This window comes from Hippopotamus amphibius, chromosome 4 (assembly GCF_030028045.1).
Source record: "Hippopotamus amphibius kiboko isolate mHipAmp2 chromosome 4, mHipAmp2.hap2, whole genome shotgun sequence".
Taxonomy (NCBI): Eukaryota; Metazoa; Chordata; class Mammalia; order Artiodactyla; family Hippopotamidae; genus Hippopotamus; species Hippopotamus amphibius.
In genome coordinates, this window is record NC_080189.1 from 161,038,051 (window position 1) to 161,051,728 (window position 13,678).

At 51.0% G+C, this 13,678-nt stretch overlaps 1 protein-coding gene across 1 annotated transcript in view; it reads left to right on the top strand.

Moving 5' to 3' along the window:
• The first annotated feature begins 9,851 nt into the window (after positions 1 to 9,851).
• Positions 9,852 to 13,678, top strand: part of LOC130851982 (feline leukemia virus subgroup C receptor-related protein 2-like) — a 28,961-nt gene continuing 25,134 nt past the window's right edge. The window contains exon 1 of the mRNA XM_057732634.1: positions 9,852 to 10,403. Within this exon, the coding sequence (XP_057588617.1) occupies positions 9,852 to 10,403 (552 nt within the window). The remainder of the gene's footprint in view (positions 10,404 to 13,678) is intronic.

Here is a 13,678-nt window from a genome sequence, read left to right on the forward strand (position 1 = left end):
AAAGACTAACTTTCATTACTTGAATGCATGGATTTGTAAAGGGAACTAGCAGAGGGGAGACCAACAGGAAAGGTGAGAGCAGCCCGCCCAGAGGAGGAGCTGCCTGCAGAGGTGGGGGCAGAGGGGCGGGGGCAGAGCAGGAGGGAGGGGGCTGGGAGTGGGGGCAGGTCCCAGGGGCTGAGCAGAGGGAGGGAGGAGGTGGAAGGGGAGGGGCCCCAGGGCCCCGGGAGGCGGGGCAGGAGGAGGGTGCAGCCTGGGACGGAGAGCTGGGCTGGGGAGGCTGTGGAGGGGAAGCTGAGGGACAGTGGGGTGGGGGTGACTTAGAGGTGCTGTGGGTGTGGGGTTGGGGGAGGTGTGGGTGACACAGGGTGGAGGCTACAGGAGGGCCTGGGGAGGGCGTGGAGGAGAGGACATGGGCGGGGTGGGGGCAGGGGCGCTGGTGGGGTTGGGGTGAGACAAAAGCAGGCCCAGGAAGGGGCTGCTGGGGGAGGGGCGCGATGAAGGTGGCCCTAAAGAGCTAAGGGAGGAAGGCTGGGGATGCGGGGGGAGAAGGTGGAGGCTGAGGACACACACTGGGGAGAGCTGGGAAAGGGCTCGGAGGCAGGGCAGGGCCGGGGAGAGACGGGGCTGGGTGTCCCCCTTCCTGGGTGGGCCTGGCTGTCCTCCCGGGACTGGACAGTGAGTGTGTTGGCCTCGGCTGGGCGGCAGCCCCTGTGTTGCTCACGGCTGAAATGGGCTCACAAACACCTCGTACAGGGACCCCTCCTCTAAAGGAGGTCCGTCAGGGAGTCTGTGGACCTGAAAGCCATCCGTGCTCTCCCGCTGGGCAGATAAAGGAGGTCTTGGGAGCACTGGGGACTAAGAAGCATGTTAAGGAAGGAGAAGTTGGGGGGGTCGGGGTGGAGACCAGAAAGGTAGGTTGTCGCAGGGAAATCTGTAACAGCGAGAAGTCCCAACAGCAAGGACACCAAGCCGTGTGTGGGCTCTGGAGCCGTCTGCCGTCTCCACAGCTTACCGTGCGTGAGAAATTGGCCCAGGCAGCCTCAGATGTGGTTGTGGTCCCGAGTCATCACTCTGGAGAGCGTGGTGGTGTCTATTAGGAAAATGGAGGAGCTTCCAAGCACCAGGAAGAGGGGAACCAGGCACCGCCCTTCTAAAGGCCCCTGATTCTCAATATATATGAGTTAAGCATCATGGAAGGCACTGCTGGTTTATCTCCTGGTTGATGGCCCCTCTTTCTGGGAACTGTCCCTCCTCGACTCCAGTGTGGTCCCCGTGGAGCTGCCTCCCTCGCCCCTGTGGTCATGGTTGATGGGTCTAGGACTGGGTTAGTGTTCTGGGAATTTGTATTTAGGACAAAATGAGGACAGCCTTTCTCCAGCAGCTGAAGATGTCAAGAGGTGATATTCTAACATGGAGAAAGTTAATCTCTATGAAGAGAGACAAAGAAAGCTGGCATGAAGGATGCTGTAAACTGTTCATGTCCCCAAATGTATATGCTGAAACCTGAACCATAATGTGACGGTGTTAGGAGGTGGGGCCTTTAGGAGAGAACTGGGTCGTGAGGGTGGAGCCCCCATGAATGGGATCTGTGCCCTTATAACAGAGACCCCAGAAAGCTCCCTCACCCCTTCTCTGTATGGGGAAAGAATAAGAAGACGCCAGCTTGGAACAGGAAGGGGGCCTCACTAGACAACGAATGTGCCGGCACCTAGGACCTGGGACCTCCCAGCACTTAGAACTGTGAGAAATACTTTTCTGTCACGTATAAGGGATTTCGGTTACAGCAGCTCAGAGGGACTGAGACACAAGGAGACTCAGAGAAGGAACGAGTCCTGAGTGCCGTCCAGCCCCTGGTTGGGGCAGTGCCCAGGGCGGCGGCCGTGCTCTGCCCTTTCTGCCACTTGACTGGGCACCTCCTCCATGAAGTCCGTGAGCTCTCCCAGCACCCTCAAAACACATTCTCTTTGCGCCTAAGCTGGTTCCGGTTGGCCATCTGTCCTTTGCAGTCAATGGAACAGTAAAAGGAAAAGGAGGATTGAAAAAAACTAGGCTGAAGTCAGGATTCTTGGTCTCCCCATCTGAGACACCAGGAAGCACTTTCAAGGCTGCTCAGAGCTCAGGGCAGCCGACGGCATCAACTGCAGGGACCTGACCCAGCTATTGACTTGGGAAAACTTAAGGGAATCCATAAATCCTTGGGGTTTTATTTTGGACTTGCTCGTTTCTTTCTAATTAATCTATTTATTCTCAGAATCAAGGTGAGCCTGAGGCAAGTGTCCGCCTGAAGCCTTGAGGGGTGTGAAGCCAAAGAGTGAAAGATGCGAGGAGTTACCTTCCATACAGTTGGGTTATGGGATTTTCATGGGAATGACGTCTGAACCTAGAGCAGCTTCTGGGACCTCTGGACCTTGCAGTGGCTCAGGCAGCTGCAGGAAGGGTGGGAGGCCCAGGAGGGAAGCAGGAGAGACACGGGTGGGGGTGGGGCTGGGGGGGATAATTCAGGGCACTTTTCCTTTACAACTTGTCTCTCGGCAAGATTTCCAGAAGGAGGCTGTTCCTCTCCCTCTGAGGGCGTCCTCCCTCTGCCTCCCCTTCCCCATCCAATCCTGTCCAGCCCTTGCTCTCACTGCCCCCTGCTCCCCATCCTCCTGCTGTTTGCCTGTGTTCCGTTCGCAAACTCCATTCTCACCTGGGAGACCACAGCAGCCTCCTGAGAGCTCGCTCTGTCCCCTTGCTCACCTCCCATCCCAACTGGGTTCTCCAGGGAGCCGCCAGAACAACCTCTCCCCGTGACAAATCTGACCAAGTCCCTCATCTGCTTGAAACCTCTCAGCGGCTCCCCTTTGCTCTCAGGATCGAGTGAAAAGCCCCTGATGCTTCCTGCACCACTCGCGGCTGCCTCTCCCTCCAGCCTCACCCTCACCCTCCCTCTGCTCCAGACATGTGGACTTTAACTCCTTGAAAGGCCAGCTCCCTCCTGCCTCAGGGCCTTTGCATGTGCTGCTCCCTCTGCCTGGAATGCCCTTCCCCTCTCTTTCACTTAGTTGGTTCTCATTCTTTCTTAAGATCTGGTCCTTCTTCACAAATGCGTATGAATAACCCTCACAGCATTCATCACAGTGTTAGTACGTGTGTGAGCATTTGATTGATGGCTGTCCTTCCAAGTGGACCACAAGCTCGGTGCAGGGAGGGAGGGAACACATTGTTTTGCTCACCCCTGGAGCCCAGCACCTGCACAGCCCTGGCTTCCTGTAGATCATGCACACACAGAAAAGCCATTTTATCTTCTCCTTCCTCATTGACTCATCTTTTTAGTTCAGTCTTTCTCATGTTTGTGGAGCAACTTTGTTGATTTTCTTTTTATTAAGAAGTATTCAAAACATATAAAAGTGTCTGAAGAACAACACAGTGGATACCCAAGAGCAAATACAAGGAAGTAAAATGGGACCCAGGTACATGGCCTTTTCCTTAGGGAAGGGCCTATACCATTTGCAGCCTCTCCAGATGTAGCCGTGTGTTTCCAGGGACCTGAAAAATTGATTTCAAACCATGCGCCCAGGGCAGAACCTGGCACTTCTATGTCCAGGCAGGAGGCTCTCATCCCATCCTCTCTTCTAAGGAGAAGGGGTCTCCCTCCTGCCTTCGGCCTCAGCAGGCCCTGCCTACATCCCCTTCAAGGATGGACTTGGAGACTCTCTGAACTGAGAGGACCCTAGAGGGGAAGGAATCCAGAATCCCCCTCGGCACAGGAGTGCCCCCAACCATCCTGACCATGGGCTCCATGAGGTGAGGGGGCAACACCCACGGAGGAGGCGTCTCAGGAAAGAAAAGGGCAAACAGAGCAGAAGGGAGCGCTCAGAACAAGCTGGACCTGCTTTCATTCATGCTGAGGCCTCTGGAGGGGGGCTCATCAGGAACTGCATCTCAAGAGTCACTTCAGTCACGCCTTCAGGTCCCCACTGGGGGCCAGACAGCCAGCTAGAGGTTGGGGGTTGACTATGAATAGACATGATTCATAACCTTGAGGAACTCACAGTAAATGGATGACTTACAGAGGAAAATAAACATTCAGGCAACAGTGAGACAGGGGCTACCATAAACGTGGACATGCAGAGTGCGGGGAAGCCTCTGAGTCACACTTGGGCGCAGGGGAAGGCTTCCTGGAGGAGGTGATGCTTGTCCTGCAGTCGTGCTAGGCATGATGTGTTCATAATGCCTGCTGGGAGCTGCAGGTGGGTCCACCCTCCTGGAGCCAAAGGTGGGAGTGAGCGGTGGTGGGAGAGGTGGCCAGAGCGACGTCACAAAGACCTGTGTGCCAGCCAAAGAGAAGCTTCTGCAAGCTAGAGGCGGCCACTGGAGGACTCAAGGCAGGGCAGAGGCCCAGAGGGACGCGGAGAGCCCTGGGGAGCCGTGTGATGGGGAACGGGAGGCGTAAGAACAGTGAGGAGGGCGGTGCAGGATCAAGGTGAGAAGCCATGAGGATCTGAGCTAAGGTGGTGAGGAGGTCAGCACCCAGTGGACAGAGTGATGGGTGCTTCTCAGGCTCTGGGTTTGGCTGACTGAGAGCTGGAGGAGCTGTTCATTGACACAAAGGATTCCAGCGAAGAAGCAGGCCTGGGCATGGCCTTTGGATGCTGGGGCAGAAGTTGAGTCACAAATGGAAGGAATCAGACCCCCACAGAGTCTACAGGCCTGAAAGTCACTAGAAGCAGGCAGAAGGTCAGAGATGGGTCAAGACTTGGGTGTGGGTAACAGGGTCTCTGACACACACCCACTTTTCTGAGGCGACACCAAACCATAGCTTTGGAAGACACAGCTCGACTGAAGAGGCTTCCCTGAGGCTCTAGGATTGGAGTTCTGGGTGTTCATTTTGGCACCCACATTTTAAAATCCAGGATGGAATTGACCTCCCCCCTGGACATCACCTGTGGGCCTCGGTGAAGCAGCTTAATCTCCATTCAGTAGTTGTGGCCCATGAGCTTAGCTGCTCTGCTGCATGTGGGATTTTTCTGGACTGGGGTTTGAACCTGAGTCCCCTGCACTGGCAGGCGGATTCTTAACCACTGCGCCACCAGGGAAGTCCCTAGAGTGTTTTTTTAAACCAAATTTTTATATAGTTTAAAAAAGCAAATATTTATGTATCAAAAATATCATTGCTTACCCTGTTTTTCTGGTGCTTTGAGGCAACTACTCAGCCATTAGTAGATGATTTTTTGGTATTACCTCCATAGCTCCGAGTAACATGGGTATTTTCAGACTGTCTGATTTTGTCCACGTTAGGCATTATCCGTTGACTCTCCAGTATGGCAGACGGGGTTTGGCTCTGCTCAGCCCAGCCTCATCGCCACCACATATGTGTGCCCGCTTCCCCTTCCCCCAGCCTCCCCGTATAGCTATGTCATATTTGATTACATCAGTTTTCAGTCTTCACATCATTATGGCTATGTTCATGCTGTTCACAACGAAGTCACTTATGTAACCGTGACCTTGTTCCCCTTTCCTCCGTAGCTTTTCATATTCCACCGGAGTTCAAAATCACCCCCCTCCCTCTCTATTTAGTTATGTTTGGTAATTATCACTAGTCCAGCCCTAACTCTCTCCCACTTCTGTAAACTGCTCTCTATGTTTTCAAACACGATCTTCTCAGTGTCATCTGCTTGATAAATCTTTCCTGGAGTCTTTGATCAGCTTCAGTCTGAACAGGCTGTTTCTCTGCCTGGCTCATAGCCGTGCACCCGGGACGTTCCTTTACCACGATCTTGGTGAGTCCATCACCTGCCCTCACGTCCCCGTGTGCTGGATCTGACACCTTCCTCTCTCTAGGTTTCCTCCCTTGTTTCCGTGGAGCACTTCCTTTAGCAGCTTCCTGCCACTACCTTTTACAAAACTATTCACATGTGACTATGTTTTGTTCTTTTTTTTTTTTTTTTTTTTTGGTAGTTAAGGTGTAGGATTCTAGGCAGGAAATGATTCACCTTTAGAAGGCATTCTTCTACTAACATCCAGTTTCCAGGCTTGATGACAACCTGAGGACATTCTGTACCTGTTTTCTTGAAAACGTTTTATGAAATCTGTTCTTATCTCTCTGAAAACTCATTGGATCCCCTCTTCATCCCAGTTTCCCAAAATTCCGGGGTGAGGTGGAATTCAGTTCAACTCTATGGACAGGTATTGAGAAAGGCGTGTGCAGTGAAGCTTCCCTCACTCAGGGAGGCAGGCTTACAGAGACCTGCACAAGAGCTTAGAGCTGGAACACACAGGAAGTGGGGGAGGAAAGGCAGACAGGGTGTGGCGGAGTGTGCAGTAGTACACATGTAAATTACACATATAAGATGTGTAAGGGCAACATTTTTGCAAATCCCAAATGTCAGTATTTTTCCAGGGGGACTCATCCAGGGTCTCAACCTGATTCATCAGCCATTTAGCTTCCCCATGCCCTCCACGTGCTCCCTGCTCCCACACCTACAGCCCCCATGGCGGTGCTGGTAAACTTCAAGCTCAGTCCTACTGCCAGGAGTAGCTGTTGGCCTCCAGGGGGCAGGCTTCGCCACCTTTCTGCAGAGAGCCTGGCAGGCTTGAGTTCAAAGCCAGAGGTTCCCCTGCAGCATCCTGAGGAGTCAGCTGGGCTAGATCCAGGAACTAGGGCCCCTCTAAGGAAACAGTCCCTAAACTGTGCTTCTCTTTCTGCTTCAAGGTGTACCTATTGATACCGATAGATAGTGCCTATTGATACTGATAAGCACATATAGTGTAAGCTGCTCAGTAAATGTTTCTTCAGTGGATGAATACAGAGGATTTCTCTCAATGTAAAATCTACCTGACATTTGTATACCTGTCCTCCCCCTGGTGGGAATCAGCCAAGAGACAGCCCTTCCCAGGTGGCTGTCGGATTATCATTACTGAAAACAATTGACACGTTATATTAATTAATTCTCGCAACAACCCTATGAGGCAGGTAGTTTTAATCCTCAATTTACAGATTCAGAAACTGAAAGCCAAAGAGGTAAAGTGACTTGCAAGATCCCAAAGCTCACAACGCAGAACAGAGCTTCCAATCCTGAGTCGACTGAATGCAGAGCTCACAATAGATCTGACTCACTCCACACAAAAGTCAACCCCAAGTATCGCTTGAATCCCAGGTTAGACCCTTTGGAAATTGTCATCAAACTGAAGCACTGCCCCAGAGGAGCAGATGGGAGAGATGTGTGGAAGGGAACACAGGAAACCTGTCTCACTGTTGCTTGTTCTGATGTTAGTTAGCTGTGGGACTCTGATCACACCCTCTGACTCTGGGCCTCAGTTTCCAGATCTATAAAATGAAGTTAAGAATGTATCTGCAGAGTTTGGGGAGAGGACCATGGTAACCTAGGGAAAGAAACAGTGAGAGGTCTCAGAGGGCTTTCCAAGAGAATGGGGGTTCTGTGTTCCCTGGAGAAAGATGGGAAACACTGTTGGAATTGGAGAATAGGGGATGTGAAATCAATGTAAGCCTTCTTAGGTGGGTATGAGTTCCCTCTTCAAACATTTCTTTATAATCCAAGGCCCCATCATTTCTACCACAAAATGGGTGCCTCCAAGCAGTGTTCCCTCTCTTGGGAACCAGTGGTTCTACCCCCACAGGGATGCTCAAACTTGGCTGTAAGTTGAGATCACCTGGGCAGCTTCAAACATGCAGATGCCAGGGTCCATTCTCCTGATTTGTACTGTGGCTTAGGCTTTGGGAATGTGAAAAGTTCCCCATGTGATTTTAATGTACAACCCAAGTTGAGAACCACAGTTGTAGAGCTTTAAATTCTTCAATTTTCCTGTGAAGATTTAAAAAAGAAGACAAGAAAACACTGGTACCCAGAGGCTCTTGAACTTTAACGTTGAGATCTTTTAAAATGCAGCCTCTAATTCAGTAGGTCGGGCTTCTGTCTTTGAAATAAGCCCTCAGGGGATGCCCACACTGGTGTCCCCAGGTTGTGCTTGAGTAGCTAGGCTCTAGCTTGAATGAATACATACTTGCCTAAGAATCATGCCTCTTTAGGTCAGCTGGGACCTTAAGTAAAAAGTTACCTCACTTGGCACTTCCCTGGTGGTCCAGTGGGTAAGACTCCGTGCTCCCAATGCAGGGGGCCCGGGTTCAATCCCCGGTAGGGAAACTAGATCCCACATGCATGCTGCAAGTGAGAGTCCACATGCTACAACTAAAAACAGGCCACGACGAAGATCCTGCGTGCTGCAACTAAGACCCAGCACAGCCTAGATAAATAAATTATAATTTAAAAAAAGTTACCTCACGTGTATGAGCCTCAAATTTCTGATCTATAAAATGCAGTAGCACCTACATCACAGATTTCTTGGGATGCTTATATGAGGTAATGCAGTAAACATGGTTAGCACAATATAGATGGTTGCTTTTCCATTGTTAGGATATCTGACACTCATGGAATGCTTACTGCCTGCCAGGAATTTTTTCCACGTGCTTTCAAGTCTTAACTCATTCAAGCCTCAAAACAACACTGTGAAGTAGGTACTATTATTTCATCATCCCTATTTTACAGATTTTCCAAGAAACTGAGGCACAGAGAGGTGGCGTATCAATTTACAGAACACACCCAGAGCAGCGAAGCTGGTGTTTGGAACCAGGGAGGATCCGAGTTCTGATCCCTCCCAGGGCTGAAATAGACCAGTGCAGGCCTGACCTTCTGGAGGCCCTGACTTGAGGGCTCACCTTCTGGAATGGGCTGTGGACCAGCAGGCGGCAGCCTAGAGCTACGTGGGTGCGGAGTCCATCTACAGCCTAAGCCCAGAGCCAGCGCTGTGCTGGGCATTTCACCACAAAACCGCCACTGCGTCTTCAGCATCTCCTAAGTCCCCTCTCTTTCCCACCCTCAAGTCCTCGCCTGGAGGTCACCCGGGGATCCACCAGGAAAGACGAGTCCTATTAAACAGGTTCAAATCTGACTTGCCCAATATAAGACTAGGTTCTCAGGGAAAGCAAGGAGTGAAGCGAGTTTTCCACAGCTGGCCTTTACCCCAGGAGCTCAACCAGCCCGGGAAATCTACAAATCTTCCTTTATGCCGAAAGTCCAGCCAGGGTTCGGGAATCGAGCCAACTGGAAAAAGTCGGGAATCCCTCTTGGATACCACAGAGCAGTGTGGGGGCACCGGGCATCGGTGCGGGCACACAGGCAATGTGGACCTGGCATGGAGAAGACTCTATTAAAGAGGATTACCTGGGAAGGACGGAGGGCATTTTTTTCTGGAATGCCCCCGGGAGGGAGCAAATGAATTTGAGGGGCAGTGCGCAGGTGGGCTCTCTACCGGTGGTTTGTAAGGCACTTGGAGCTTGGAGGAGGGATGCACCCGCAAGCAGTGGGGAAACTACCGCTCTGTGCCGTGGCGGCTGGAGATGGGGGGAGGCAGTGGGGGTAGGGGGAGTAGGGGGGCAGGGGAAGCCGGAAGGATGGGGGCGGGGCGAGGCCTCAAGCCCGCCCCGGAGCTATCAAGAGTCAGGCAAAGTGCCTGGGCGTGGAGATACCTGTTTCCTGAACCTAGGGGCTGAGCTTGGCCAGAACGCCTTGGGAGGCCTCCAGGCACAGGCAGCCCCGACTGGCCTGAGGCATTTTTCAACGGACAGGGGTGGGGGACAGAGGACGTCAAGTCAAAGTGGGAGCAGAAGCTTGGGGTGAATGGATGGAGCCCCACTCGCGGTTCTTAGGCAGGCGCGTGACTCCGTTTATTCTGGGGTGGGCCAGGGCAAGTACCCTGAGGGCTTCAGGGGACCAGCCAAGGCCATTGTCCCTTAAGACTGCTGGAGTCCCAAGCACCTCTCTGGGGCTCTAGGACAGGCTGTGGTCAGGATGAGTGAAAATCCCAACCAACAGGAGCGAGATGGCACCCCTTTGTGGAAGTTCTCACTCAGGGCAGAAGCCAATGGCTCAGCCAAAGTCAGTGACTTGGGCAGGGAAGTCGTGATCAAGGTGAGCAGGCGCCGATGGGCGGTGGTCCTGGTGTTTAGCTGCTACTCCCTGTGCAACGCCTTCCAGTGGATCCAGTACGCCGCCATCAATAACATCTTCATGTCCTTCTACGGGGTCAGTGGCTTCACCATCGACTGGCTGTCCATGTGCTACATGCTGACCTACATCCCTCTGCTCCTGCCGGTGGCCTGGCTCCTGGAGAAATTCGGCCTGCGCACCATCGCCCTCGCGGGCTCCGCTCTCAACTGCCTGGGGGCCTGGGTGAAGCTGGGCAGCCTGAAGCCACATCTCTTCCCCGTCACCGTGCTGGGCCAGGTCGTCTGCTCCGTGGCCCAGGTCTTCATCCTGGGCATGCCCTCCCGCATTGCTTCTGTCTGGTTCGGGGCTGATGAGGTGTCCACAGCCTGCTCCGTAGCTGTCTTTGGCAATCAGGTGGGTCGAGGAGCGGGTGGTGGTCACTGTGGAATGCAGTGTGTTCTTGTACCAAACTGCCTCACTGTGTGCAGGCTGCAATTTTCTGACTTCAACAGTGTCTTTGACTCTGGGTGACTGTGGCTGGGTGTGGCTGGTAGTGTGAGTGAGTGATTGTGACTGGGTGAGTGTGTAAGAGAAGTGGGGAAACAACAGGAGGGGCCTTTGCTGTCACCCACGCTTTCTCCTCCGCCAGCAGGAAGGGTGCTTCTGGAACACACGCTGTCTTTATGATTTCATTCCTGAACTTACTTCACCAGCTTGGACAGGAAGGCTGTGTTTTCTCGGGGAGCAGCCTCTGGGTGTCAGACTATTCTGTGTCATTAGAAGGTGGCAGGTGCTTTTTTCCTGTCCAACCAGCCTTCCTAGAGCGCAGCGTCTCCTGCACCACATGGAAAGGCAGAGCGGGGCCCTGGTGGCGTTGGCGCTGCTCTCATCTTCTTTATACACAGCTGAAGCCAGGACAGTGGGAACAGTGCTTTGTTCCAACCTCCTTTGCTGGGGGGGTAGAGCCAAGTCCAGGAGGATGGAGTCCAATTCTTGCTCTGAATTTCCAAGGCCTGGAAACCATGGAAAGGCCTGGAAAACTCATAACTTAATCCTTTGTCTTCCCTTCTTTTTGGAAACAGAATCTCAAATTCTTTGCATCTAAATATACTTATGGCCCGGAAGGGTGGGCATGTTATGAATCTAATTGTTTTAATTGAAGTAAAATAGACATATTTATAATTTTAACCAGTGATAAATGTACAGTTTTAGCCAGCCATAAGTGTACAATTCAATGGCATTAGTTTCACAATGTCGTGTAAGTATTACCACTATAGGTACCCAAAACTGTTTTTATCACCTCCAAAACTCTGTACCCATTAAATAATAACTTGTCGTTTCCCCCTCCCTCCAGCCTCTAGTAAGCTCTTCTGCTTTCTATCTCTATGAGTTTGCCTTTTCTAGGTACTACATGTAACCAGAATCATGCAAGATTTGTCATTTGAGTCTGGCTTATGAATCTGTTTTTTCAAATTCTGATAAAACTCAAAAATTTATTATTATTACTATTATTCTTTTCCATTTTTTAAAAAAATTGTGGCGCAGATGACTTCTAGTGTCAGACTTCTAGAGAAGGTAAAGTGGAAGTGAATTCCAGTTCTGGTTTCTCCTTCATCCCAAAGGCCTCATCAAAGATGCGGCAGGTGGAAAAGCTCAGAGGCCGACAACTCTGGGAAGAAAACTAGACCAGTGCCCCCCCAAATGGTCACCATTTGCCTCACCTGTGGGGCCAGGACAAAACACTGATGCCTGGGCCCTCACCTGGACTTCCTAATCGGACCGTCTACGGGAACAGCCCAGGCTCCTGTGTATTCACCTGGCTTCCCAGGTGAAGCTCGTGATCAGACTCGAAGTCGCTAGGAGAGAGGAGCAGCGTGCCATGGGAAGGCGCCCTCCCGCTTGGAGCCAAGCTCTTGTCGGGGCTGGTGTGTTTTGTGCTGCTGTGTGATGGTCCAGTTCCCAGGTGGATGCAGCTGGGAGCTCAGCCACGCACTCTCCAGACTGAGGGGAGAGGATGGGCTTGGGGTGGGGCTCGTAATTCTGATTCACTTAAGCTTCTGAAAATATACTCAGAGCCCTGGGGGTCTGGGTGAGGGCAGCCCTGAAGGCCTGTGAGGTGGAGGCATAGCAGAAGCTCCTAATCCTTCTGTTTCTTGGACCTTCAACTCCGTGCACCGCACGGGAGGAGGCACAGGGGGAGGCTCTGGTTGGCCTGGCCTGACTTCGGTCTTGGCCGTGTTGCCTTGGCAGGCATTCTTCAGGGCCTGACAATTGCGTGGCATCAAGCGTGAGTGTTCAGTTTAGCATCCAGGACCCCTCCTCCCTCGCCCTTCCTACCCAGCCTGTCGCTTGTTCCCTCCCAGTCTTGTCTCTTCTCTGGTCGGTCCGGCTCCTTAATTCTCTCCTTGAAGATACACTGCTTGGAGATTAAGCCTAAGTCTCGGAGAGTGACATCAGTAGAGGGTGGACCAGGAAGCTCCAGACTCTTGTTCCTGCACAGAAACATGAAATGAACTAGGAACTGGCTAAAACATCTCTATGGGAGTTCTGGAAATCAGAGATCTATAGCAACCAAGCAAACACCGCACCAAGAAAAAGCCGCATTCAAAATGGTAGAAAGTTTCATGGCTGTTCTACTCACCCTTGCCCTGACCCCACCCACCTGCTGTGCCTCCCAGTACCCGGTTCCTTTCTGCAAACTTGAGAACAGCAAAGCAGACCAAACGTGCAACGTTTTAAACCAGTTGTGTTTCTATACACTAACAATGAACAATCCACAAAGGAAGTTAGGAAAACAATTCCACTTACAGTAGCATGGAAAAAAATACTTAGGAATCAATTTAACCAAGGAGGTGAAAGACCTGTACACTGAAAACTATAAATGTTACTGAAAGAAATTAAAGGAGTCATAAATAAATGGAAAAATGTCCCTGTTCATGGATTGGAAGACCCAATATTGTTAAGATGTCAATACTATGCAAAGCAGTCTGTAAATCCAGTGCAATCACTATCAAAATGCTGATGGTGTTTCTCACAGATGAAGAAAAATGCATCCTAAAATTCGTGTGGAAGTTTAAGGGACACTGAGTAGCCAAAACAATTTTGGAAAAGAATCACAAAGTTTGAGGTCTGACACTTCTTGATATCAAAACTAATAACAGTGCTATAGTAATCATAACAGTGTGGTATCTGGGTAAACACAAACAGACAGACAAATGGACTAGAGAGTCCAGCTAAACCCTCCCAAATGATTTTCAGTAAGGGTGTCAAGAGCATTCAAGAGGAAAAGAACAGCTGTTTTTTCTTTCTTAATATACCTTATTTTTAGAGCAGTTTTAGTTTCTCAAACTGAAAATTAAGAGGAAGGTACAGAGATTTCCCATATATTCCCTGCACTCCCTTCTGGTATAGCCTCCCCCATTATCAACAACCCTCACCCGAGTGGTACATTGGTTACAGCTGATGAACCTACATGGACACGTAGTTATCACCAGTCTTTTCAACAAATGGTATTGAGAAAACTATAAAACTCTGAGAAGAACGTATAGAGGAAAAGCTTCACGTTATTGGATTTGGCAATGATGGCATAATTTTTCGGATGTGACACTAAAAACATAGGAAACGACAACAAAAATTGGACTATGTCAAAATTAAATCTTTTGTACATTGGAGTACAATATCTAACAGAG